The sequence below is a fragment of the Macaca nemestrina genome, chromosome 1 (assembly GCF_043159975.1).
Source record: "Macaca nemestrina isolate mMacNem1 chromosome 1, mMacNem.hap1, whole genome shotgun sequence".
Lineage (NCBI taxonomy): Eukaryota > Metazoa > Chordata > Mammalia > Primates > Cercopithecidae > Macaca > Macaca nemestrina.
The window spans coordinates 182,404,484-182,430,535 of NC_092125.1; the positions used below are offsets into that span (position 1 = coordinate 182,404,484).

Sequence of the window (26,052 nt, forward strand, 5' to 3'; positions counted from 1 at the left end):
TGCAGGGATCATAGGCGTGAGCCACAGCGACAAGCCGTGAAATTTTTATTTAAAAATCTTATCACAGGCTGGGCGTGGTGGCTCATGCCTGGAATCCCAGCACTTTGGGAGGCCAAGGCAGGCGGATCATGAGCTCAGGGGTTCGAGACCGTCCTGGCGAAAATGGTGAAACCCCGTCTCTACTAAAAATACAAAAAATTAGCTGGGCGTGGTGGTAGGCACCTGTAGTCCCAGCTACTCGGGAGGCTGAGGCAGGAGAATGGCGTGAACCCAGGAAGCAGAGCTTGCAGTGAGCCGAAATCATGCCACTGCACTCCAGCCTGGGCAACAGAGCAAGACTCTATCTCAAAAAAAAAAAAAAAAAAAAAATCTTATCACAGACAGGGCATGGTGGGAGGCTGAGGGAGGAGAATCGCTTGAACCCAGGAGGTGGAGTTTGCAGTGAGCTGAGATCGTGCCACTGCACTCCATCCCGGGCAACAGAGTAACACTCCCATATATATATGGGCCCATTTCGTGCTGCAAATCTTAATGATGTCTGACAAATTTACCTAAATGTTGCAACAGCAAAATTCAACTGAATTACAATACCACATACCTATCAGAACTCTGTGACTCAGAGTTCAGAACTCTCAAAACGCTTTGTGGTTTCTGGCAGCAATGATAGGAGCTCACTCTGGGATTGCCTCTCATGATTCTTAAAACTTTTTTTTTTTTTTTCCCCCCATGGAAACCTTATGCAGTCCAATGAGAGCTATTTGAGATAACATTTTTGGATAAAACACATAAGATTACTAAGGAAATCAATCACACTGAAAGCGGTTCTATCCCTGACCTTAAAGGGTCTGTGGACCTCAATTTTAGTACTCCTCAATCTCAAGATTACTTTGAGATTAAGAACTTAGATCTTACAAAGAGTTCATTAAATCATGTTTTAAGGGAGAAGCATTTTTGAGAAACAAAATCTAGGGATGAGAAAAAAGTCCAGATAATTAAACACAGAGGAGGTGGTGAGGTATATGTGAAAAAGGAAACACTGATAAGCTTACATCAACATTAAAGGTTCCTTCTTTCAATTCTCATGTGCATGTGAATTTCCCGCTAAAACTGACTTCATTAAGCAAATTTGTTCCAAACTTTAAAAAAATTTTTAACATAAAAAAAAATAAGGTACCTATGTATCTAAACCCCAGAATAGTTTATTCACAAGTGAAAATGCGACTTTACTCAACTGCCACTGCCTCTGGGATCTCTCTATTGGGAGTTGCTAGAAAATACTGTGATGAGCTTGGGCATCTGGTTTTCCAACATGCCAAATTATTAGAAGTAGGAAGAGGTACTTCAAGGGCAGGCACACTAACAGCAGATGAAGAACTGACGATGAGAAAAAAAAAAAAATCAATAAAAAGTAGGTGCAGGAATGCAAAAGCATAACAGATTTCACCCACTAACACAAATTGTCCTACATAATTCAAGATTCTGGATGCACTATTCTGTTACCTCCAGGGTATAATAAACTTACCTAATAATAATTTTGAATCAGTAAGATAAAATGACAATGTGCTCAGAAGTCATTTCAGTGATTTCTGGGGAAGGGAGTGAAGATGAAAAGGGAGAAGCTGTGAAAGTTTACAAGAGGGCCAGGTTGAGAATCAGCCTCAGAATGAAAACACCCAAAATTGAATATTAACACTTTACAAAAACACACTCTAAAAATTTTTAAAGAGAGGCAACCAGATATAAGCCTATTTAGAAAATACCAAGAACTCTAACCAAAATCTCCTAAAATGAATTCAGCAAGGTTGCAGATTAAAATAACACACATAAATCAATTGTATTTGTAAATACCAGCAATGAACTAGAAGCCAAAATAAAAAGTTAAAACACCATTTACAATACCAAAAAATTAAAATGTTTAAAGGTATAAATTTATATTGTGCAGGATCTATATGCTAAAAACTAATTCACAAAAAAATTAACACATCAACAACGGGCCTCAGCCAATTAACTAAACTTACAAACTCCTAATTCATAGCACCTAACACCACCTTGCAAACAGGGGTACATCATAAAATCTAAACAAACCACAAATCTTTCAAGTATGGTTTACTAGTTCTTGACAGTAATATCATTTCTGCTTTTAGGGGCTTTTAAGACTACAACTATTGATGGCCTTGAATTGCTACATAAAATTAAAAGCACAAAGAGAATGGGATAAGCTTAGTGTTTCTGAAATCCTTCTAACGTCTTCTCCTACATATGCTATTTGATCATGAACTTAAGTCTTTGACAACAGAAAATATTTAATTACTGATTGACTTAAACTTTGACCTACACTCCTCACCAATCTTTAATTCACTGAAGTGCTTCAGAAAAGAACAGGAAAAGGTATTTCTTACTTAGAGATATCTTTTTGATATCTTTGCAACCATTTGAAAAAGTAAAATAACCTCCACCTTTCAGTTGAAGAAATAAACTCAATTAAGGACCTAACTGAGGTTAGAGAGGAAAAGGGGTTTGCTTAGTGAAGGGTTTCTCAACCTGGGCAATACTGACATTTTAGTAAGACAATTCTTGGTTGTAGGGGGCTGTACTGTACATCACAGGGTGTTTGGCAGTTCTCTCCATCCACTAGATGCCAGCAGCACCCTCTTCCCTGCCACGTTGTGACAACCAAAAATGTCTCTAGACTTTGCCAAATGTTTCCTGGAGAGCAAATTCATCCTGGTTGAGAACCACTGGCTTAGGATCTTAGAGTACACAGGACAAAACAAGACTGGATAGTTTCTGGTGTTATAAGAAAGCCATAAAGGATGGGATACACGTCCTTTTTCTAGTAGTTTTTTAAACAAGGCCTCCAGTTGTCACACGAAAATGGGGTGGGGAGTGGTGCAAACGGTAAATATACAAAGGCCTAGTGGACATAATACTAAATAAAACACATCCACATTACACTGAAATGAGCCTTAATTGATAGGAATTGGTGCCTTAGTAATAACTACACTATAAATTCAAGAGAGAAAGGTTAGACAGAAAGCACAGATTGTCTATCAGGGAGAATGGCAAAAGAAAGGAAATCACCAACTAAGAATAGAAAAGAAGACATGGGGACACTTTGCTGAGGCAGGGCTGTTTACTTCCAAATGAAAAAACAGATGTTGTACATATGGGTATTTCTGATAATTTATGTGCCATATGTTGTGCCTACCGTTAGGATTTATGAAACATTTTTAGAAGACCCATTTCATTTTAAAGAAGTCTCATTACTTCAAGTATCACTGTACAACCTACTTAATTCCAATATCCCATTCCTCTCCTGGACTCTACTGGAAATGAACTCCTAGAGGCTCCTGTGACTGCCTTTGAAAAAATCTAGTGTATTATTTTCTGCCTCACTGTGCAGTTATCCGTATTGTCTAAATGCATTTCTCCTAGTTGCTCTGCTGTACTGCCCAACCTATTTCTTCATCTTTAAAATGAAGAGGATCTCCAGTAGTCCCCACTTATTGCAAGGTTTCAGTTAACTGTCAACCATGGTCTGAAAATTATGGAAAATTCCAGAAACAACTGATGTTGTAAATTGCGTGCCATTCTGATTATCACTGATCACTAAAGAAATGCAAATCGCCTGGGTGCAGTGGCTCGCACCCGTAATCCCAGTAATCCCAGCATTCTGGGAGGCCGAGGCAAGAGAACTGCTTGACTCCGGGAGGCGGAGGTTGCAGTGAGCCAAGATTGCACCACTATACTCCAGCCTGAGCAACAGAGACTTTGTTTCAAAAAAAAAAAAAAAAGAAAAGAAAAGAAATGCAAATCAAAACCACAATGAGATACCATCTCACCAGTCAGAATGACTATTATTAAAAAGTCAAGGCTGGGCACAGTAGCTCACACCTGTAATCCCAGCACTTTAGGAGGCTAAGACAGGCGGATCACTTGAGGCTAGGATCTTGAGACCAGCCTGGGCAATATGGCAAAACCCCATCCTACAAAAAACACAAAAATTAGTCGGGCATGGTGGTGTACACCTGTAATCCCAACTGCTCGAGAGAGGCTGACGCCCAAGAATGGCTTGAATCGGAGCGGGGAGAGGTTGCAGTGAGCTGAGATCGTGCCACTGTATTCCATCCTGGGCCGCAGAGCGAGACTATCTCCAAAACAAAAAAGGTAAATAAAAAATAAAGAAAATTAAAATAAAAACTCCAAGTGTACCCAATCATATGGGGCCCCCACACTTTTGTGAATTTTACCTCCAAAACCTCTACCAGGTCCTCACATGAGTGCTTCCAGGAGGCGGAGGGGAAAATAAGCCATTTTAAATATGCCAGAGCATTCTGCTCCTAATAAGCCTTATCCTCAAGCGAAACTTTTAATTCAATATAAAGTTCTGGGAGAAACTTTTACCAGAGCTTAACCTACCTGGGGAAAGGGAACTACCCAACTCCAGCCCCTCCAGCCATCCTGTCCCAGTTAAGGTGTGTGGGAGGTACTGAGAAGCACTGAGAACTGCAAATTAAAACAAAAAAATACAACTATATACCTATCAGAATGGTGAAAATCCAAAACACTGACGTTAAGTCCTGGCAAGGATGTGTGGTAACAGAAACTCTCATTTACTGCTGGTGGGAATGCAAAATGGTATGCTTTGTGACCATGTGCGGTGGCTCACGTCAGTAACCCCAGCTTTGGAAAGCCAAGGCGGGAGGATTACCTGAGGTCAGGAGTTTGAAACCAGCCTGTCCAAAATGGTAAAACCCCGTCTCTACCAAAAATGCAAAAATTAGCTGGGCATGGTGGCACATGCCTGTAATCCAAGCTACTCCGGAGGCTAAGGCACGAGAATCGCTTGAACAAGGGAGGTGGAGGTTGTGGTGAGCTGAGAGCATGCCACACTGCACTCCAACCTGGGTGACAGCTAGACTCCGTCTCAAAAAAACAGTAACAACAACAATACAACAAAAAAAATGGTAGGCTTTGGATGACAGTTTGATAATTCTCACACAACTAAACATACTACTACCATTTGATCCAGCAATTGCACCCTTTGGTATTTACCCAAAGGAGTTGAAAAATTACATCCAACCAAAACCCAGAAACAAATGTTTACAGGAGCTTTATTCATGACTATTAAAATGCGGAAGCAACTATGGTGTCCTTCGGAAGGTAAAAACTACAGTATATCAATGCAAATGGAGTATTATTCAGCACTAAAAAATAAATGAGCTACCAAGCCATGAAAAACATGGAGGAACTTTAAATACATATTACTACATGAAAGAAGCCAATCTGAAAAGGCTACATACTGTATGATTCCAAATATACAACATTCTGCAAATGGCAAAACTATGGAGACAATAAAACCATCAGTGGTTGTCAGAAGTTGAGGGGAGGGATGAACAGATGGAACACAGAGAATTTTTAGAGCAGTAAAATTATATGTATGATACTATAATGGTGGATGCATGTCACTATACATGGCAAATCCATGTACAACACGAAGAATGAACTCTAAGGTAAACAATGGGTTTCGGGTGATAATGTTTGGGCAATCGTTGAATATTTCAATGTAGGTTCATTAAAAAAAAAATGTAGCTCTATCAAAATTCTAGCTGGCTCATTTGCAGAAATTGACAGTTGATTCTAAATTTCACATGGAAATACAAGGGACTAAGAATAGCCATAACCATCTTGAAAAGGGAAAACAAAACAAAAGACTCACACTTTCTGATTTCAAACCTTACTTACAAAGCTACAATACAGTACTAGCCTAAGGACAGACATATAGACCAACGGAACAGAAGAGTCCAGAAATGTACTCTCACATTTATAGACAATGGATCTTTGGCAAGAATACCAAGATAATTCAATGAGAAAAGAAAACTATGTTCAACAAATGGTGCTGGAACATCAGGCTAGTCACATGCAAAAGAATGAAGTTTGACCTCCTCCTTGAAAATACCAAAAGCTCCCCAAAGAAAAAAAATAGACGATTGGCTTTTATCAGGATTAATCACTTTTGTGCTTCAAAGAACACCAGCAAGAAAGTGAAACACAGCTGGGTGCAGTCGCCCACGCCTGTAATCCCAACACTTTGGGAAGCCAAGGTAGAATTGCTTAAGCCCAGGAATTCAAAGTCAGCCTGGGAAACAGAGCGAGACCTAGTCTCTACCAAAAAGACAAAAATTAGCCAGGTGTGGTGGTGTGCACCTCTAGTCCCAGCTACTCAGGAGGCTGAGGCAGGTGGATTGCTGAGCCCAGGGTTTGAGGCTGCAATGAGCTATGATTGTGCCACTGCACTCAAGCATGGGTAACAGTGTGAGACCCTGTCATTAAAAAGAAAAATTAAAAATTAAATGTAACAAATTTATCCAGAGTACAAACTGCTTGGTCTCTATGTCAGCTATAATGTACATATTATACATGATATATAAATAGTAGAAACATATATCATATATACATATTACATAGCATATAAATAGTATTAAAAATAATATAGTTCCTCTTTACAGATACTATGTGATAATTAAATAAAATAATGTATGTTATGCATTAAACAGTATGTTGGAGGCAATGTAAACACTCCCCTCACCAATGTATAAGCTATTGTTATTCTATGCAAGTATTCTATTCAAGAAAGAGCCTACACAATGAAAAGAAAATTGGAGCTATGTTTTTTTCTCCCAGAGTAAAGTTAGTAAGAGCCAACATATACTTACGTACTATTCATTTGAAAAAGGAACTAGGCTGGGTGTGGTGGCTCATGCCTGTAATCCCAGCACTTTGAGGGGCCAGGGAAACCTGAAGTCAGGAGTTTCAGACCAGCCTGGCCAACGTGGTGAAACCCTGCCTTTACAAAAACACAGAAAAATGGCCAGGTGCAGTGGCTCATACCTGTAATCCCAGCACTTTGGGAGGACGAAGTGGGCGGATTACTTGAGTTTGGGAGTTTGAGACCTGCCTGGCCAACATAATGAAATCCCCTCTCTACTAAAAATACAAAAATTAGCCGGGAGTGGTAGCATGCACCTGTAATCCTAGCTACTTGGGAGGCGGCTAAGACAGGAGAATCGCTTGAACCCAGGGGATGGAGCTTGCCGTGAGCCGAGATCCTGCCACTGCACTCCAACCTGGGTGACAGAGCAAGACTCCATCTCAAAAAAAAAAAAAAATAAATAAAAATTACAATTAAAAATACAAAAAAATTAGCTGAGTGTGGTGGCATGCACCTGCAGTTCCAGCTACTCAGGAGGCTGAGGCAGGAGAACTGCTTGAACCCAGGAGGCAGAGGCTGCAGTAAGCAGAGATTGTGCCAACATACTACAGGCCTGGGCAACAGAGCAAGACTCCATCTCAAAAACAGAAAAAGAAAAAGGAATTCATCCAATGAGCTAGCAAGAGATATCTAACTCTAATCAAGGAGACCATGTTTTATTCTTTGATTAAAAAAACCAACAACAACCATAACTTAGTCAACAGAATTATCTCATGAATGTGTCAACACAAAGGGGGTTAAAGTTTTAGGCAGAACCCCCAATATCCATCAATGCCACATTTTGGTCACCAAAGAGGTATGCTTTGTTGTGGAACATACTTTTCATGGTTTCAATAAATTATTTAGGATGATCTGATTGTTTTATTGTGTAGAGCTTTCAAATCCTCACATCCTTTGATTTAGCAATTCCTTCCCTTTTTTTTTTTTCCAGAAATGGGACCTCACTATGTTGTCCAGGCTAGTCTCTAATTCCTAGGCTCAAGCAATCCTCCCGCCTCCACATCCCAAAGTGCTAGGAATACAGGCATGAGTCATGGTGCCTGGCCAGATCCAGCAAGTTCTAAAAAAATTTATACTAATAAAATATTATAAAACCAGAAGTATTTTATTCATTAAACATTCATAGTATTATTTAAAATATCAAGAAAGCAAAAAATGAAGTGTTGAGCAAATTATAGCACCCTAAACATTCTTCATAAAATTTATGGCAGTGTATTTTATATCCATTTATCTACATCCCCCTCTAGAATGCGGGTACAGAGAACATGGAGATCATTGTATTTACCTTTGCATTCTAGGATCTAACACAATCTCTACTTTCCTTCTATTCTTTATTTCCTTTTTTTTTTTTTAAGAGACAAGATCTTGCTGTTGCCTAGGCTGCAGTGTAATGGTGTGATCATATCTCACTGTAACCTTGAGCTCCTGGGCTCAAGTGATCCTCCTGCCTCAACATTCCAAGTAGCTGGGACTACAGGTGCATGCCGCCACACTTGACTTTTTAATATTATTTGTAGAGATGGGGTCTCGGTATGCTGCCCAGGCTGGTCTCAACCTCCTTGCCTTAAGGGATCCTCTCACCTTGGCATCCCAAAGCACTGAGATTACAGGCTTGAACCACTGTGCCCGACCTTATTTTCTAAATATTATGCAGAGAACAACTACCATTCTTTTTTATTAGTAATATATAATATACTTTAAACTCCTACAAATCAAGTTTTTAACAGACAGGCAACCCAATTAAAAACTGGACAAGGTCGGGCACGGTGGTTTGCATCTGTAAACCCAGAACATTGGGAGGCAGAGGCGGGCGGATCACGAGGTCAGGAGTTTGAGACCAGCCTGGCCGGCATGCTGAAACCCCATCTCTATTAAAAATACAAAAATATTAGTTTTTTTGAAACCCTGTCTCAAACACACACACACACAAAAACTGGACAAAAAACTTCACAAAAGACAATACCCAAAAGGCCAACAAGCACTTGAAAACATTCTTAACTCTAGTACTCATTGGGAAAATGCAAATTAAAACCACAATGAAATACAGTTGACCCTTAAAGATGGGGGTTAGGGGTCCCGACCCCCAGTGCAATCGCAAACCTTCATATAATTTTTTTTTTTTTTTTTTTTGAGACAGGATTTCACTCCCGTTACCCAGACTGGAGTGCAATGACGCAATCTTGGCTTACTGCAACCTCCGCCTCCCAGGTTCAAGCAATTTTCCTGCTTCAGCCTCTCAAGTAGCTGGGACTACAGGCGACTGCCACCACATACGGCTAACTTTTGTATTTTTTGTAGAAACGGGGTTTTGCTGTGTTGCCCAGGCTGGTCTTGAATTCCTGAGCTCAAATGATCTGCTGTCTTGGCTTCCCAAGACATACACCTGGGATTACAGGTATATGCCCCACGCCTGGCCTAAATGTTGACTTCCCAAAAACTTAACTACTAATAAGCTACTTTTGACCAAAGAAGCCTTACAGATAACACAAACTTGATTAACCCATATTTCGTATGTTACATGTATAACATATTGCATTCTTATGAATTAAGCCAGAGAAAAGAATATTAGGAAAATCATAAGAGGAAATACATTTACAGAGCTATACTGTATTTTCTTTTTCTGTTTCTTTTTTTTGCTTTGAGATGGAGTCTTGCTCTGTCACCCTGGCTGGAGTGCAGTGGAACAATCTTGGCTCACTGCAACCTCTGTCTCCTGGATTCAAGCAATTCTCTTGCCTCAGCCTCCTGAGTAGCTGGGATTACAGGCACGTGCTACCACACCCAGCTAATTTTTGTATTTTTAGTAGAGTCAGGGTTTCGCCATATTGGCCAGGCTCATCTCGAACTCCTGATCTCAAGTGATCCCCCCACCTAGACCTCCCAAAGTGCTGAGATTACAGGCATGAGCCACCTCACCTGGCTCCAGCTAATTCTTTTGATTTTTTGTAAAGATGAGGTCTTGCTATGCTGCCCAGGCTGCCTCAGTGAGTTCAAGTGATCCTCCTGCCTCGGCCTCCCAAAGGTATGGAATGACAGGTATTAGCCACCATGCCCAGCCCAAATTTTAATTTTTTATAATAGATGTGAATGTTTTATGGTGGTAAATGATAAAACGGACTAGTATCTACATATTTTATGCATCCATCGTGACACACCTTAATTTTTTGATATTTCAAAAAATGAGAATCACCTAAGTTGATTCAAATTGTCACAAATCTCAAACAAAAATTCCAACATACTTGTCTAAACAAATTAGCACTGTAAGTGGACCCCTGTTGTTCAACTCTATGTTGTTCAAGGGTCAATTGCATTTCTATACTTCTACACACCTATTAAAATGTCTAAAATAAAACAGATCTACAATTCTGGAGATCTGTTGTATAACATAGTGACTACAGCTTAGCACAATGTATTGTGTATACTTGAAAACTGTTATGAAAATACATCTTAAATATCCTCACAATAACAAATCATAACTGTGAGGTGAAGGATCTGTAAATTAGCTTGTCTGTGGTAATCATTTCATGATGTATACATATATTAAAACACCATGTTGTACATCATAAGTATATATAATTATATCAATTATACTTCAAAGCTGAAAAAAGTTTCAAAGATAAAGATTGACAACATCAGGTTCTGGTGAAGATGTGGCACAAATGAAACTCTTATACTGTCAGTACAAGCAGAAAATTAGGGCAACCACTTGGAAAACTATTTGGAAACTTTTTTTGAAACACATCAACCTGATAGATTGACAGGAAAATGATAAATAGGTACGTGTGAAAGCAAATACAGCAAAATGTTTACTGCAGAATCTAGGTGGTAGGAATGAATATGGGTATTCAAACAATTCTGTAAACTCTTATTAAAATTTCTGTAATAAAATGCTGCAGGAAAAACTATACACATGGCTCCATTATCCAGTAACTCTATCCCTGGATATATACTCAAAATAGGTGCTCAGGTATAACATTCACAGCATCTTTCTTTATATGGCCAAAAATTGATACTACCCGAATACACACAATAGAATGAATAAATAAAATGTGGTATATTTACACAATTTTGAATACTGCATAGCAATGAAAAAGAATGTGAACTACTGCCATTATGTAAGAACACAAATTTCACAAACAATGCTAGAATGTTATTCAGTTTGAAATTCAGGACCACACAAAACAAATATGGGTGATAGGAGGTTATAACAACCAACAATTACCTTTGGAAAAAAACTGTTGGAGGGGGCAGGAGGGAGCCTTTTGGGGGCTTGGAAATAGACTATATTATAGTTGTGGCTGTATTTTGCAAGTGCACCAGGCTATGTAATTAAGAAACCTGCTGTGTGCAGTGGCTCACACCTGTAATCCCAGAGCTTTGGGAGGCTGAGACAGGAAGATCACTTGAGCCCATTTTCATCCTGGGCAACACAGCGAGAGCCCTATCTCAACCAATTGAGCAATCAATCAGTCAATCAAAAGAAACTTAAGATATTCTGTTAAAGATACACTAGTTTCTGTATATTATTTTAATTAAAATTTACACACACATACTTTTACTGTACAAAATTACACAATTCAATGACCTCCAAATTCATGTCTACCATCTAATGATTAGTTCCACCCAATTGACTCCAAAATCCTTGAACACGAAAATCCTAAGGTGCCCAAGTCCCTTATAAAATGGCATATTTGCATATAACCTGTATACCCTCCCATATACTTTAATCATCACTAGATTACTTATAATACCTAATACAATGCTACATAATAGTGACACTATATTTTTTATTTGTATTATCTCTTGTATTATTTTTTATTGTTTTCTTTCCCAAATATTTTCTGTGATTGGATGGATCAGAGGACGTGGAACCTGTGAATACAGAAGGCTATCTTTTTGGCTCCAAGCTCCACCACTCAATTTAATCAGGGCAGTTCTGTTGTTTTTATTCATTTTTTATACTCAAGTTCCAAGTAAGATTATCCCAAGGATTCAGAAGCTAAAAAGTACATTTGTGATTCACTGCCCTATCACAAACTGATCACACGACTTCAAAACTATATACCAAACAACCTAATACTTGATTACATGCTATTTCATGCTGACCTCATAACTGCTTCATGTCTTGTCCCTTAACTGTAGGCTCCTAGGGGTAAGAGACTCATCATTTCTCCTTTCCCTGTGGAGCTTATAACATACTTGCTAACTGATAGAAGAAACTAGAGGCCGGGCGCGGTGGCTCAAGCCAGTAATCCCAACACTTTGGGAGGCCGAGGTGAGCGGATCACCTGAGGTCGGGAGTTCGAGACCAGCCTGACATGGAGAAACCCTGTCTCTACTAAAAATACAAAATTAGCCAGGCATGGTGGCACATGCCTCTAATCCCAGCTACCCGGGAGGCTGAGGCAGGAGAATCACTTGAACCCAGGAGGCGGAGGTTGCAGTGAGCCAAGATGGTGCCACTGCACTCCAGCCAGGGTGACAGAGCAAGATTCCATCTCAAAGCAAAAAAAAAGAGAAAAGAAACAGAAAAAGAAAACACAGTATAGCACTGTAAATGTATTTTCTCGAGACACTGCACTCCAACCTGGGCAACAAGAGCGAAACTTCGTCTCAAAAAAAAAAAAAAAAAAAGGAAACTAGGTATCAAGCATACTATTTCTTACCCTTAAGGCCTAGCTACTCAGTTATGGTAAACTGCTTATTTTTCTTCCACAAAAGGAAGGTTTAAACTGTTATACAAAATTACATGTAACTTTAACTAACTGGGTCAGTTATAAAGTCTCCCTCTTCTTAAAGTCATTCAACTTTATGAGTGTTCAGAAAATTTTAAGAATTTTAGAAGCAAATATATTTGGAGGATTGCTTTCTTTATTCCTACACTTTCATATCCTTTAGTTACCTTGCAGTCTGTTTTCTAGATTAAGTAACAAGATAATTACTCGTTTGGCCCCTGGGAGTACACTCTACGCTGGCAATTTAATTAAAAGACGGACACACGCATTCATATGAAATTTTAAGTATCCATTGTCAAAACAAGGAACTCAACTAAGAGTTCAAAAGGCCAATTTGAATATAAAAAGCAATAGGTCAATTTAAATATAAAAATCAATAGGTCAAGCAAATTCTCCCAAAGGATAAAATATATTTACTTCTCCCTTATCACTTTACTTTTCAACTTTGGCCAGGCCTAGTGGCTCATGCCTGTTATTCCAGCATTCTGGGAGGGTGAGGCGGGAGGACCGCTTGGGGCCAGGAGTTCAAGACCAGCCTGGCCAACACAATGAGCCACTGTCTCTATAAAACAAAACAAACACATACTTCCATTTAACCTGAGGAACCTAACTGAAAACAAAAAAACCCACACACTTTGACTGGATGTGGTGGCATGAGTCTGTGGTCCCAGCTACTTGGGAGGCTGAACCAGGAGGATGGCTTGAGTTCAAGAGTTTGAGGCTGTAGTGTGCTATGATCACACCTGTGAAGAGCCACTGCACTCCAGCCTGGGCAACAAGGTGAAATCCCGTCTCTAAAAAAAACAACTAAACACTGCGGCTATCTAAGCCAGCTTTTCCTCAGCCTTTCACTCACATTCCCACCCAGACTTCTCTCACCACCTCACTCTCACTTTCATTTAGATCACAGGTGAAAAAAGCCTGAACTCTGAGCATGTTAAAAATACCACACGGGGCCGGGCACGGTGGCTCAAGCCTGTAATCCCAGCACTTTGGGAGGCCGAGACGGGCGGATCATGAGGTCAGGAGATCGAGACCATCCTGGCTAACCCAGTGAAACTCCGTCTCTACTAAAAAATACAAAAAACTAGCCGGGCGAGGTGGCGGGCGCCTGTAGTCCCAGCTACTCGGGAGGCTGAGGCAGGAGAATGGCGTGAACCCAGGAGGCGGAGCTTGCAGTGAGCTGAGATCCGGCCACTGCACTCCAGCCTGGGCGACAGAGCGAGACTCCGTCTCAAAAAAAAAAAAAAAAAAAAAAAAATACCACACGGCCGGGCGCGGTGGCTCACGCCTGTAATCCCAGCACTTTGGGAGGCCGAGGCGGGAGGATCACAAGGTCAGGAGATCGAGACCACGGTGAAACCCCGTCTCTACTAAAAATACAAAAAATTAGCCGGGCGAGGTGGCGGGCGCCTGTAGTCCCAGCTACTCAGGAGGCTGAGGCAGGAGAATGGCGTGAACCCGGGAGGCGGAGCTTGCAGTGAGCCGAGATCACGCCACTGCACTCCAGCCTGGGCAACAGAGCGAGACTCTGTCTCATAAAAAAAAAAAAAAAAAAAAAAAACCACACAATATTTGTTAATTCAGTATTGAAAGTTACTGGTAAGGAATCAACTTTTCACAGCCTATTATTTATTTATTTATTTTTAAGAGATAAAGTCTCATTCTGCTGCCTAGGCTGGAATGCAGTGGCTCAATCATATCTCACTGCAGCCTCGAACTCCTGGACTCAGGTAACCCTCCTGCCTCAGCTTCCTGGTTAGCTGGGACCACAGGCACAAGCCACCATGCCCGGCTCCAATTTTTTACTGTATAGTTCAGTGGTATTACATATATTCATAAAGTTATGTAGCCATTACCACCATCCATCTCCAGAACTTTTCATCTTACATAACAGAAAACTTTACCCACTAAACAATAACTCTCCACTTACAGACTAAATTTTTTCTTGTAGAAATGGGAGTCTCACTGTGTTGCCTAGGCTGGTTTCAAATTCCTGGACACAAGCAATCCTCCTGCCTCAGCCTCCCAAAGCGCTGAGATTACAGATGTGAGCCACCACACCTGGCCTTCCCCACGCCCCCATTCACTCAGTTGCCCAGGCTGGAGTACAACGGTGCCATCACAGCTCATCACAGCTCAACGTACCTTCCAACTCCTGAGCTCAAGCATTCCTTCTGCCTCAGCCTCCTGAGTTGCTGGGACTACAGGCATGTGCCAACACACCTGACTAATTTTTTTTTTTTGGTAGAGACAAGATCTCGCTATGTTGCCCAGGCTGGTTTCGAACTCCTGGGCTCAAGCAATCCTCCCCACTTGGCCTTCCAAAGTGCTGGTAGCACAGGTATGAGCCACGCACGCAGCCTGTCTTCTTTTTTTTTTTTGAGATGGAGTTTCACTCTTGTTGCCCAGGCTGGAGTGCAATAGCGCAACCTAGCCTCAACGCAACCTCCACCTCTGGGTTCAAGAGATTCTCCTGCCTCAGCCTCCCAAGTAACTGGGATTACAGGCATGTGCCACCACACCCAGTTAATTTTGTATTTTTAGTAGAGACGGGGTTTCTCTACGTTGGTCAGGCTGGTCTCAAACTCCAAACCTCCACCCACCTTGGCCTCCCAAAGTACTAAGATTACAGGCGTGAGCCACTGTGCCTGGCCGCCTGTCTTCTTTCTTGACTGTGTCTCAGCCAAGGCAAATTCTGCAAATGAAGAGGGAAGTGATAAGAGGTTGACTGTAGATACAATCAGAATTAGAGATGTGTTTTATTTCTTTTCTTGCATTTGCGAATATGTCTTTTATGTATTACCTTACTTCAGGTACAGAGTTAGGGATATATTTCTGTCTGCATTCATATAGGTTATTGAAAATAGGCTGTTGGTGGCTGGCCCAGTGGCTCACGCCTGTAATCTGAGCACTCTAGGAGGCCTAGGTGGGTGGATCACGAGGTCAGGAGTTCAAGACCAGCCTGGCCAACATGGTGAAACCCCATCTCTACTAAAAATAAAAAAATTAGCCAGGCATGATGGCAGGCGCCTGTAATTCCAGCTACTCAGGAGGCCGAGACAGAAGAATCACTTGAACCCAGGTGGCAGAAGTTGCAGTGGGCTGAGACTGCACCACTGTACTCCAGCCTGGGCAACAGAGCAAGACTCCAACTCCAAAAAAAAAAAAAAAAAAAGGCTGTTGGCTGGGCATGGTGGCTCATACTTATAATCCTAGCACTTTGGGAGGCCGAGGTGGGTGGACTGCTCGAGCTCAGGAGTTTGTGACCAGCCTGGGCAATATAGTGAGACCCTGTCTCTACTAAAACTACAAAAAATAGCTGGGTATGGTGGTATGCACCTGTAGCCCCAGCTACTTAGGAGACTAAGGTGGGAGGATTGCTTGATCCCTGTCTCTACAAAAATTAAAATTAGCCAGGCAAGGTGGTGCACGCCTGTAGTCCCAGCTACTCAGGAGGCTGATGTGGGAGGATGGCTTGAGCCCGTGAGGTTGAGACTGCAGTCAGCCATGATCATGCCACTACACTCAGCCTAGGCAACAGAGTAAGATTTTGTCTCAAAGAAAGAAAAAGAATCCCAATCCACCTAAGTATTTATATTAAAACTTTTGAAGATCAAAATTCTGCAACAAAGGTTTCTACTAAGTATTACCTAAAAAATATTTTAAGAAAATCAAGTGCTCAGATCTTATGTACCAAGTAACTCACTATCCCATCTTCTCAAGTTACCCTATAATTAGCTCTAGAATTAAACTCTGAACACAGACTGTCTTACTCCTAATGATGCATACAATCTTAAAGCCAAAAAAATCAGCCTTTATTAAAGTGCATTCAGATTGAGAGATCAGGCAGAAACAAAGAAAAAACCCACAACAATGCGGTCACACAAATAACAAATAACTGGTTACTTATTTATAAGTCACCTAGGCAAGCTGAACTTCATAGAACACAAAACCAAATTCAAAAAATATATAATGAAATTAACTTTCCCAAAGCTCAACATACTTTATAAATTAGAAGTGATAGGCCAAACACTAAAGCACAGGATTCTAGGAATGTTTAATAGACACTAACAACCATAAAATCACACACTCTTACAGCAAAATGCTGATCATGACATTCACTAAAGTGTAAGTGCCTGCTATGTGAAAACTGTAGTTCTAGCAATGCGAAAATGAACCAGACTTGAATTTTTTTTTTTTTTTTTTTGAGACAGAGTCTGGCTCTGTCACCCAGGCTGGAGTGCAGTGGCCGGATCTCAGCTCACTGCAAGCTCCGCCTCCCGGGTTTACGCCATTCTCCTACCTCAGCCTCCGGAGTAGCTAGGACTACAGGCGCCCGCCACGTCGCCCGGCTAGTTTTTGTATTTTTTTTTTTTTAGTAGAGACGGGGTTTCAACGTGTTAGCCAGGATGGTCTCGATCTCCTGACCTCATGATCCGCCCATCTCGGCCTCCCAAAGTGCTGGGATTACAGGCTTGAGCCACCGCGCCCGGCCCAGACTCGAATTTTAAGAGTAGATGTGACACTATCACAAATAATTAAAATTAAAAAGGGTAAAATGTCCTAAGAATGGTGCACAAAGTAATAAAGGAGTTCAGATTAAGAAAAGTATATGTAGGAGAAATCAGAATTCATGGATTCTTGGCATTTGAACTGGGCCCTGAATATTAGAAATGAGACTGGGAAGGATTAAGGAAGAACATTCTGGGCAATGGGTATAGAATGGGCAAAAACAGGAAAGCAGAAGACATATATGGAATACAGCAAACTGTTCTGCATGACTGGAGTATACAGGTTGTATAAAAGAAAGCACAAGGCTATGAAGAGCTGAAAAAGTATACATAGAGCCAAATCCTGACTTTGAATGCTAAGTCAGATATCTTCAGTGGTTAGTTATAGTAAAGAACTATAAGGGCCAGGCATGGTGGCTCACGCCTGTAATCCCAGCACTTTGGGAGGCCAAGGAGGGTGGATTACCTGAGGTTAGGAGTTGCACAGAAGCCTGACCAATACGGTGAAACCCCATCTCTATTAAAAATACAAAAATTAGCTGGGTGTGGTGGCGCATGCCTGTAATCCCAGCTACTCGGGAGGCTGAGACAGGAGAATTGCTTGGACCTGGGAGGCGGAGGTTGCAGTGAGCTGAGGTGACACCACTGTACTCCAACCTGGGCAACAGAGTGAGACTGTGTTTCAAAAAAAAAAGAACCATTAAGGATTACGAGGCAAGCAATCTGATCAGGGATGAAATTTATCTGGCAACATGGAATGAAATGAATGAGGAGGGGACATCAATTATGTTGCTGTAAGAACTGATGAGGACCTCAATTATGATGGTGACCTTACAAGGTGAAGAAGGCATAGTTCTAAGTTAGTCTATCATCAAATATTCATTGGGTGTCTACAATATGGAAGGTAACACTCTACTCCACTAAGATATCTTACAAGTTTAATGTATCATTCTCATTCTTGAGGAAATCGTGATGTGGAAAAACAACTATTAAAGCAACAAAAGCTAATAAGGCAATATTTGATTTCCAGATAAATGTTACAAACACAAAAAAAACCGTACAAGACAAATCAGCAGTGAGAGGAAAAAAATGGTCAGTGAAGGCTTTATTAACAAAGGTGGAGTTATAGTTGATCTGCCCCTCAATAAGAAGGCTGAACTTCTTGAACATAAAGGGGATGGATAAAACTTCACAAAAGTAAATTGTTAAAAGCTGAATAATTTGTATAACAAGGCCAAGATATGTGAAATAAATTTGGGGATTTTTCCACCAAAATGGTAAACAAAATGCTAATAAGAAAAAAACAACCCTTTATCTAAATTTAATTTTGTAAGTTCAGGAAAATGAGGCATTGATATACCATTACAGGCAGGGCACAGTGACTCACATACGTAATCCCAACACTGGGAGGCACGGTGGGAGGATCAGTTGAGCCCAGGGGTTCGAAACTAGCCTGGGCAAAGTGAGGCTCCATCTCTAAAAACAAGCCCATTCCCCACAAAACATTATAGCTTTGCATGTAAAAATAAGCATTACATTCTAGATTTTTTATAAGGAAGGGGGTTATTTTTAGTGCATTCTACAGGATAAACCAATCCTTTTAACAAAAAAAGAGAGTTTTTGTTTTTGTTTGGTATTTTAATAGAGATGGGGTCTCACTTTGTTGCCCAGACTGTTCTCGAATTCCTGGGATCAAATGATCCTCCTGCTTTGGCCACCTAAGTGTTGGGATGACAGGCATGAGCCACTGTCCCCGGCCAAAAAAAAAAAAAGGTATCTTGAAGAAAGCTTTATGCAGGTTCAATTTGAAATATCCAAAATGTTACATTTTCTTATTTGTCAAAAAAGCTCCCCAAAACAATCTGATAAATCTTTTCCTTTTTCATATTTTACATGTAAGCGGCAGAGTCAGAATTTGAACACAGGACCATCTGACGCTAAAAGCAGAGCTACACTTGCATTCAATGCTATACAAACTTAGGATTTTAAAATTTCAAATGTATTAATCAAAAAGTATAGGTCGGGGAAAAAGACTGGCGAATCTCAAACTATATAATTACTGCAAAATTGAGAGATATCTACCCTTCTTTTTACATATTCAGATTAGAAAGTGTAACATGGTTTGTTGTTCAATGAATATTATGCTCTTTTAACAGTGCCTCCCTCAAATGAGCATATAACAAAGCTCACAGTGACAGAGGGGAACCTCAAGCTGTTTTACATATGTCTTTCAGGACTGGGCTGCCTACCTGGCCTCCCCCTCTCATGGACCTCCCTTCTTCAGCCTTTCCTGACTTATCCTCCCACTCACTGTCATTCCAAGACTGCCTTGGCTGGGCAGATTTCCTCTGTATTCTTTTTAAACATTTACGAATACAGGAGTTGGGTGGAGGGTGCGACAAATTTGTTTCTACTTTCTAATTCGACAAACACCCTAAATCTCTTCCCATCCAATACTTCAAGGATAGAGATTCAAGTACTTCCTTTTTCTCCCCCAAGTACTTTACCATTACATAAATATCTTGTGGTGATATATATACAGGGCAAAACCCCCTAAATCACTAAATACATTAGTTTAAACCAATTACTGTATTTAATATTACTGGAATTTGACTTTTTGGATTCCTTAAAACTGATCTACCCCTATAGTCCCAGCTACTCAGGAGACTGAAGCCACAGGATCCTTTCGAGACCTGGAGGTAGAGGCTGCAATGCACTATAATTGCACCTGCACTCCAGCCTGGGCAACACAGCAAGACTTCATCTCTAAAGGAAATAATTTTTTTAAAAAACCTAAGCCAGGCAGAGTAGAAGCGCACCTGTAACCCTAGTTACTCAAGAGGCTGAGGCATGAGTATCCCTTGAGCCCAGGAGTTTGAGACTAGCAACATAATGAGACCCTGTCTCTATCTAAATTTAAAAAACATAAAGGCCAGGTGCAGGGGCTCATGCCTGTAATCCCAGTACTTTGGGAGGCCAAGGCAGGCAGATCACCTGAAGTCAGGAGTTTGAGACCAGCCTGGTCAACATGGCAAACCTCCATTTCTACTAAAAGTACAAAAATTAGCTGGCCTTGGTGGCGCATGCCTGTAGTCCCAACTACTTGAGAGACTGAGGCAGGAGAATCACTTGAACCCAGGAGGTGGAGCCAAGATTGCACCACTGCACTCTAGCTGGGCAACAGGGCGAGACTTGGTCTCAAAAAAGAGAAAACAAAAAAACCCAAACATATATATACAGAGAGAGACCAGCCTGGGTAACACAGGGAGGCCCAGTCACAAAACAAAAAAACAAAACAAAAAACAGTAACAAAAAACTGATCGACAATATAGAAGCAAAAATGGCACTAGCAAAACGCAGAGTTCTTACAAGCAGTTCAAGTATACCTGCCTCAAATACATTAGTTCATTTAAAAGAAATCTATTCATTCATTACCAAATTACTGAATGCCTAATATGTGCCAGGCGCTGTTATAAGTACTTAGGAAACACCAATTAAAAAAAAAAATCGGCCGGGCACGGTGGCTCACGCCTGAAATCCCAGCACTTTGGGAGGCAAAGGCAGATGGATCACGAGGTCAGGAGATCAACACCATCCTGGCTAACACGGTGATACCCCCGTCTCTATAAAAATACAAAAAATTAGCTGGGCGTGGTGGCGGGCGCCTGTAGTCCCAGCTACTCAGGAAGCTGACGTAGGAGAATGGCGTGAACCTGGGAGGCAGAGCTTGCAGTAAGCTGAGATCACACCACTGCACTCCAGCCTGGGCAACAGAGCCAGACTCCTCAAAATAAATAAATAAATAAATAAATAAATCCCCTTTTCTCTTTTCTATCTAGTGGGAGAAGACAGATGATAGACAATGTAACTTTCTAACTTGTGTTAGAAAGTAACAAATGGTATTGGGAGGGAAAAACAGAATAGGGTGAGAGGGACTTCCAGGGTATTAGGGCAGGTTGCACTTTCAAATAGGGTGGTCAGAGAAGGTTTAAGGTGGCATTTGAGAAAAGACTTGAAGGAGGTGAGGGAGTCAGTCAGCCATGAAATCTGGGAAAGAGTACTCCAGACATAATAAGGAGAACAAAGGTCCTAGAATAGCAATGAGGCCAGGGAAGCTGGAGGGAAGCCAACAAAGGGGTTAGCTGTAGGTGTCAAGGGACATATGTGGAAACAAGGGGTACAGATTATGTACGGTTTATGGGATACTACAAGGAATCTGATTTTTACTTTGAATGAGACAAGGATCCACAGAGGGTTGGGCAGACTGTAGAGTTCAGTTTTAAAAAAATATGGCTGTTGTGTCGAGGACAGGCCTTAGCAAGTACAAGAGTGAAAGCAGGGAGACCAGTTAGGAGGCTACAAAAGAAACCATGGAAAGAAATATGCACTTCCTACAAACTTGGATCATAATGGTGCAAGGGGTTTACTTTTAGGCAAAAATAAATAAAAACAAATTTGTCAGATGTTAATAGGAAATAAATGGAACTGGCTCTTGTCATTATATGTACATTGTACATATAAAGCAGCAAACAATGACATCTTTTAACTTCTCACCTCAAGAGAACATCTTCCTTTACAATCAGCTATTCACTGTTAATTACATACAATTTGTTGAAAAGGTTACTTTTATCAACTGAAAGTACTATAAATCTGCTGTGTGAGGTAGCTCATGCCTGTAATTCCAGTCTTTGGGAGGCTAAGGGAGGAGGATCACCTGAAGCCAGGAGTTTGAGGCTGCCAAGTGACCAATCCACTCTAACCTGGATGACAGAGGGAGACTCCCAACTCAAATAAATGAATAAATTACTTTGGATTGCTGTTTCTCAGATCATCTAAAATAACCATTCCTAAAACAGATCTTATTTCTTTGGGGGTGGGGGACAATACTTTTCCTCCAAAAGTTTCTTTTTATGCTTCCATCTTTTAAAGTAATTTTCTTCCAATTGATACTGAATTTGTGTATTAGTCTGCGTCATTCACTTCAGGAAAGCGCAACCATAAAAAACTCCCACTGTCAAAAATATAACATTTCCAAAAAAAGTTCCTTCATGACACCAAAAACCCCTCATCCCTCATCATCACCTAGTTCTTCTGGAAAAGGCAAACACACTTTCCATAAACTCTAGTACCTTTAATAGTACAATTATCGTAAGGATAGGAGAAAGAGAACAAGTCAAAGATATTCAATTTGCCTGGAAAGAAAGGGGATAGGAGGCAGGAGAATTGCTTGAGGCCAGGAGTTCAAGACCAGCCTAGGCAACATAGGAGCCCCTGTCTCTATTTTTTTAAAAAAGAAGGGGGTGAGGGTAGGGAGCATAAGAGATTTTAAAATAAAAACTTCAGGCCAGATGCGGTGGCTCACATCTATAATCCCAGCACTTTGGGAGACCAAGGTGGGTGAATTGCTTGAGGTCAGGAGTTCAAGACCAGCCTGACCAACATGGTGAAACCCTGTCTCTACTAAAAGTACAAAAATTAGCTAGGCGTGGTGGCACGTGCCTGTAATCCCAGCTACTCAGGAGGCTGAAGCAGCAGAATCACTAGAATCCGGCAGGCAGAGGTTGCAGTGAGCAGTGAGATCATGCCACTGCACTCCAGCAAGGGCGACAGAGCGAGACTCCGTCTCATTTAAAAAAAAAAAAAAAAAAAAGTGAAATAAGCACTCTTGTTGTATAGTAAATATAGAGGGGAAAGAGAGTGAAGGATAAACATAGCTTGCTTGCTTCACTCAAAGGTACTTATAAAGACACCCAGATTCAGCTTTGATTTTTAAGAGACTACCCTTGTGACAACTTACTTTGGAAAAAATAGTCGTGTAAATACAGAAAATACTAAATTCAACTTCATTAATTAATTCAACATTTAGGTGCTTATGTGCCAGAAACTGAGCGAGGGCAGAGTCCTTGTTCTCAAGGGCTTTTACATGTAATCCATCATCTCCCAGTTACTGAGTACCTACTGAGGCAGATGCGAGGGATACAACAGCAAACCGGAAACACAGATTCTCTACCTTCATGCAGCTTGTACTGAAGGAGGCGAATGCAAGGATGAGACACACATCTAACAAAGATACAACACTAAAGTGTTATAGATATCGCTTATGGAAGTGTAGAGGTTTCAGTGGGGACGCAAGGGATTCGGGCTGGGAGGAAAGGGAATGCTGGGACTTCAAATACGAAAGCTGAGTTCTCAAAGAGGATTAGATGTCCACCTGGCTGACCTGGGGGAAGGGCTCCAAGCAGACAGGAACTGGAGCAAAACAAAGGTGTGAACAGCGTGTTGTATTTGGTAGGCCTGGAATACAGAATGTAAGAGAGAGAAGTTACGGAGGCTTCTGTATACCACAATCAAGACTGGACCTTACTGGTATATACGAAATGCCCCAGAAAAATTTTATTCAGAAAACCAGCATATATGATCAGGTTTTTCTGGTGTGATGAGACATTGGTTTACACAGGAATGAGAAAAGAAAATACTAGATAATGATGTCATCACATGAAACAACAAAGGAGCCTGCCCAGTCAGAAAACTAAACTCTTTAGGAAAAAATTAAGTACTACTACTATTGAAGCCCTCTGGAAAAGGTTGTATTCAGTATCATCTAAAATGGAAAAAGTATAGGAAAGGTTTTCAAACATATATTGTGGATTATGACATCCACATACCTATTTAGAGTTTAAGAGGTCTTCACTCGAATTCTGCAACACATCTGGGACTACTGATTGTTGTACAAAAAGCAGTAAAACATATTCAGGAGAGTCTTTGATACAAAGGGAGAACACGCGTAACCGAAGGAATTTCCCAAGCTAGGTTTAAAGGTTTCCAAAGTTGAAGCTAATCAAGTTTTCTTAAGTCAGCACGTTTAAAAGGTGTGTCATAAGGGTGGAGCAAAAGGAGGAGGGATTAAAATTAATATATATATATATAAACAAGTAACTCGATGTCGCTAGGGTTAAAATCACCACTTGGAGATCCGTCTCCCAAGCAGAGGCAGAAATGAAGACCTGCCAGATCCAATTAACAAAAAGACGAGGGAGGGGGTAAGAGGATGACCACACATGAAAACATAAATGGGGCGGGGGGGGGGTGCTTGGCAACCACCTATCCAGAACCCATAATCCAGTTGGCGGTGCGATGAGGAAATCATACGATTCAGACATAAAGGCAGGAAAATGTCACTCCCAAACTCCACAAGCGAACCACCAGACACTGGCCAAGGGGATGTGATCACATACTCTGATCCCAGAACTCAAGGGCAGAGAGTATCATCCCCACACGGTGCCCGAGGGGAGGCGAAGAATCAACCCTATTCTGAGATCAGAGAGCAAATGCCCTCAGATCCAGCCCTAAGGGGGTCAATGCCGCCCAGGCCAGGCCTTGCCGAAGCCAGGGGCAGAGATGGCCCCGAAGCCCCCTCAACCTCCACCAGAGCTGCCTCTACTTGCTCCCCCCAACACACACCCTCCCCTACCTGATATGGCGGCGGCGGCTCCTGATCCGGCTCCGTCCCCTCGCCAAAGCTAGCCCGGTCAGACTGAGACTCGTGAAGCAGGGAGATGTCATCCGAGGTGGGGGATTTGAGGCAGTTCCCCATCTTCCGGAGCTGGGGTGCGTGATCTGGGGGAGGAGAAAGCAGCGATGGGGTCGTTCGCACGCTCAGCGGTCCGCCTCGGTTGGCAAGGTGGGGTCGGGCGGCAGGCCGGGGATCAGGCGGAGGCGACTCCACCGCCCCACGGTGCCGCCAAGGGGCCGCTCATGCCAGCCCCCGGGGGTGGGGGCTCAAGGCTGGGCCGCGGGCTCCGCTGGGGTCGCGGCGTTTGCCTCCTGCGAGGCAGCGATGGGGGGGGGGGGGGGGCGGGGAGACGAAGCACTTCCCCACCCCGCCCCCCCGCGGGGCGGCGGCGGCCACGGAGCTGCTGGGCCTAATCCAGGTCAGCAGGGGGGGGCGCGGCCGTCGCGGCTGCCTCAGCTGCTGCCTCAGCTGCTGCTGCCCCCGCCGACGCCGGAGCCACGGCCGCGGGCCTCATCCTACTCCGCCTCAGCGCGGCAGTGGCGGCCAGAACGAGGCCGGCTCGGGCCCTGCGTCATCGCGCCTTGCGTGCTCTGGTTCCGCCCCCGGCGGCAGGAGGCGAGGGCGGCTCCGGCGGTTCGGGCGGCTACCATCCCCCTCTCCACCAGCAGCTGTTCCCCGTCCTGCGTCAATTTTTGCTTGTCTCTGACTGCTTGGCTCTGTACCTGACTCCGAAACCAATCTCCCGTCTCCCGCGCCAACCCACATTCGTTGCTCCCGCCCCGTCTAAGGCTCAGTTCTTACCTGTGCACTGCCTGACAATCTTCTCACCACCCTCCACGAGGCAGTCTATTTATATAAACCCATATCAGAATGGATTAGGCCCATGATTAAAATGTTAAAAGGCTTCCCCTTTATCGCATCAGAATAAGGTCCTAGCTCGTTAGTGAACCCTCCCTACCTCTCCAGTCATGTCCTTATCCTCCCACATCACAGCCGGAGAGATTCTTCTTCCAGTTGTGTATCAGATTGTTCATTTCTTTCCAGTCCCAGTACCAAAGTCCAAGCCACCATCATCTCTCACCTTGACTTCTGCAATAGACTCTCAGCTGTTCCTGAGTTCATCATTGCCCACATCCAATTCACTGTTGGCACAGTTGACAGAATTATCTTTTTAAAATTTGAATCGGATTGTGTCATTCTCCTGTTAAAACCTTCAATGTCTCCTCAAGGCTGTCCTTAAAACAATCCCTAAATGGTTTACAAATCTGACTTCCTTTCAATCTCATTATCAGCATTGTCACCTCTTTCTCAAATTCTAAACTAGGCTCTCAAATGCTTTTGGTTATCTGGAATACTATTGCCTCTGCCTGGGGCCTATGTCCATATTGTTTCTCTCACAGAAACCCGCTTCTCTCCACTCCCAACCTTTCTGCTTCTTATCAGGCTAATCATTATTCTCAGGAATCCTTCTGGATGCAACTTCATTTCCCCTGGGGAGACTCTCCTGACCCTCCAGTC

The 26,052-nt window shown here is 42.2% G+C and overlaps 1 protein-coding gene across 1 annotated transcript in view; it reads right to left on the reverse strand.

Moving 5' to 3' along the window:
• The window catches only part of LOC105495035 (ring finger protein 11), a 36,752-nt gene extending 11,649 nt beyond the window's left edge, over positions 1 to 25,103 (reverse strand). Inside the window, exon 1 of the mRNA XM_011764166.3 lies at positions 24,493 to 25,103. Within this exon, the coding sequence (XP_011762468.1) occupies positions 24,493 to 24,615 (123 nt within the window). The 5' untranslated portion in view covers positions 24,616 to 25,103. The remainder of the gene's footprint in view (positions 1 to 24,492) is intronic.
• Between the last annotated feature and the right edge of the window lie 949 nt (positions 25,104 to 26,052).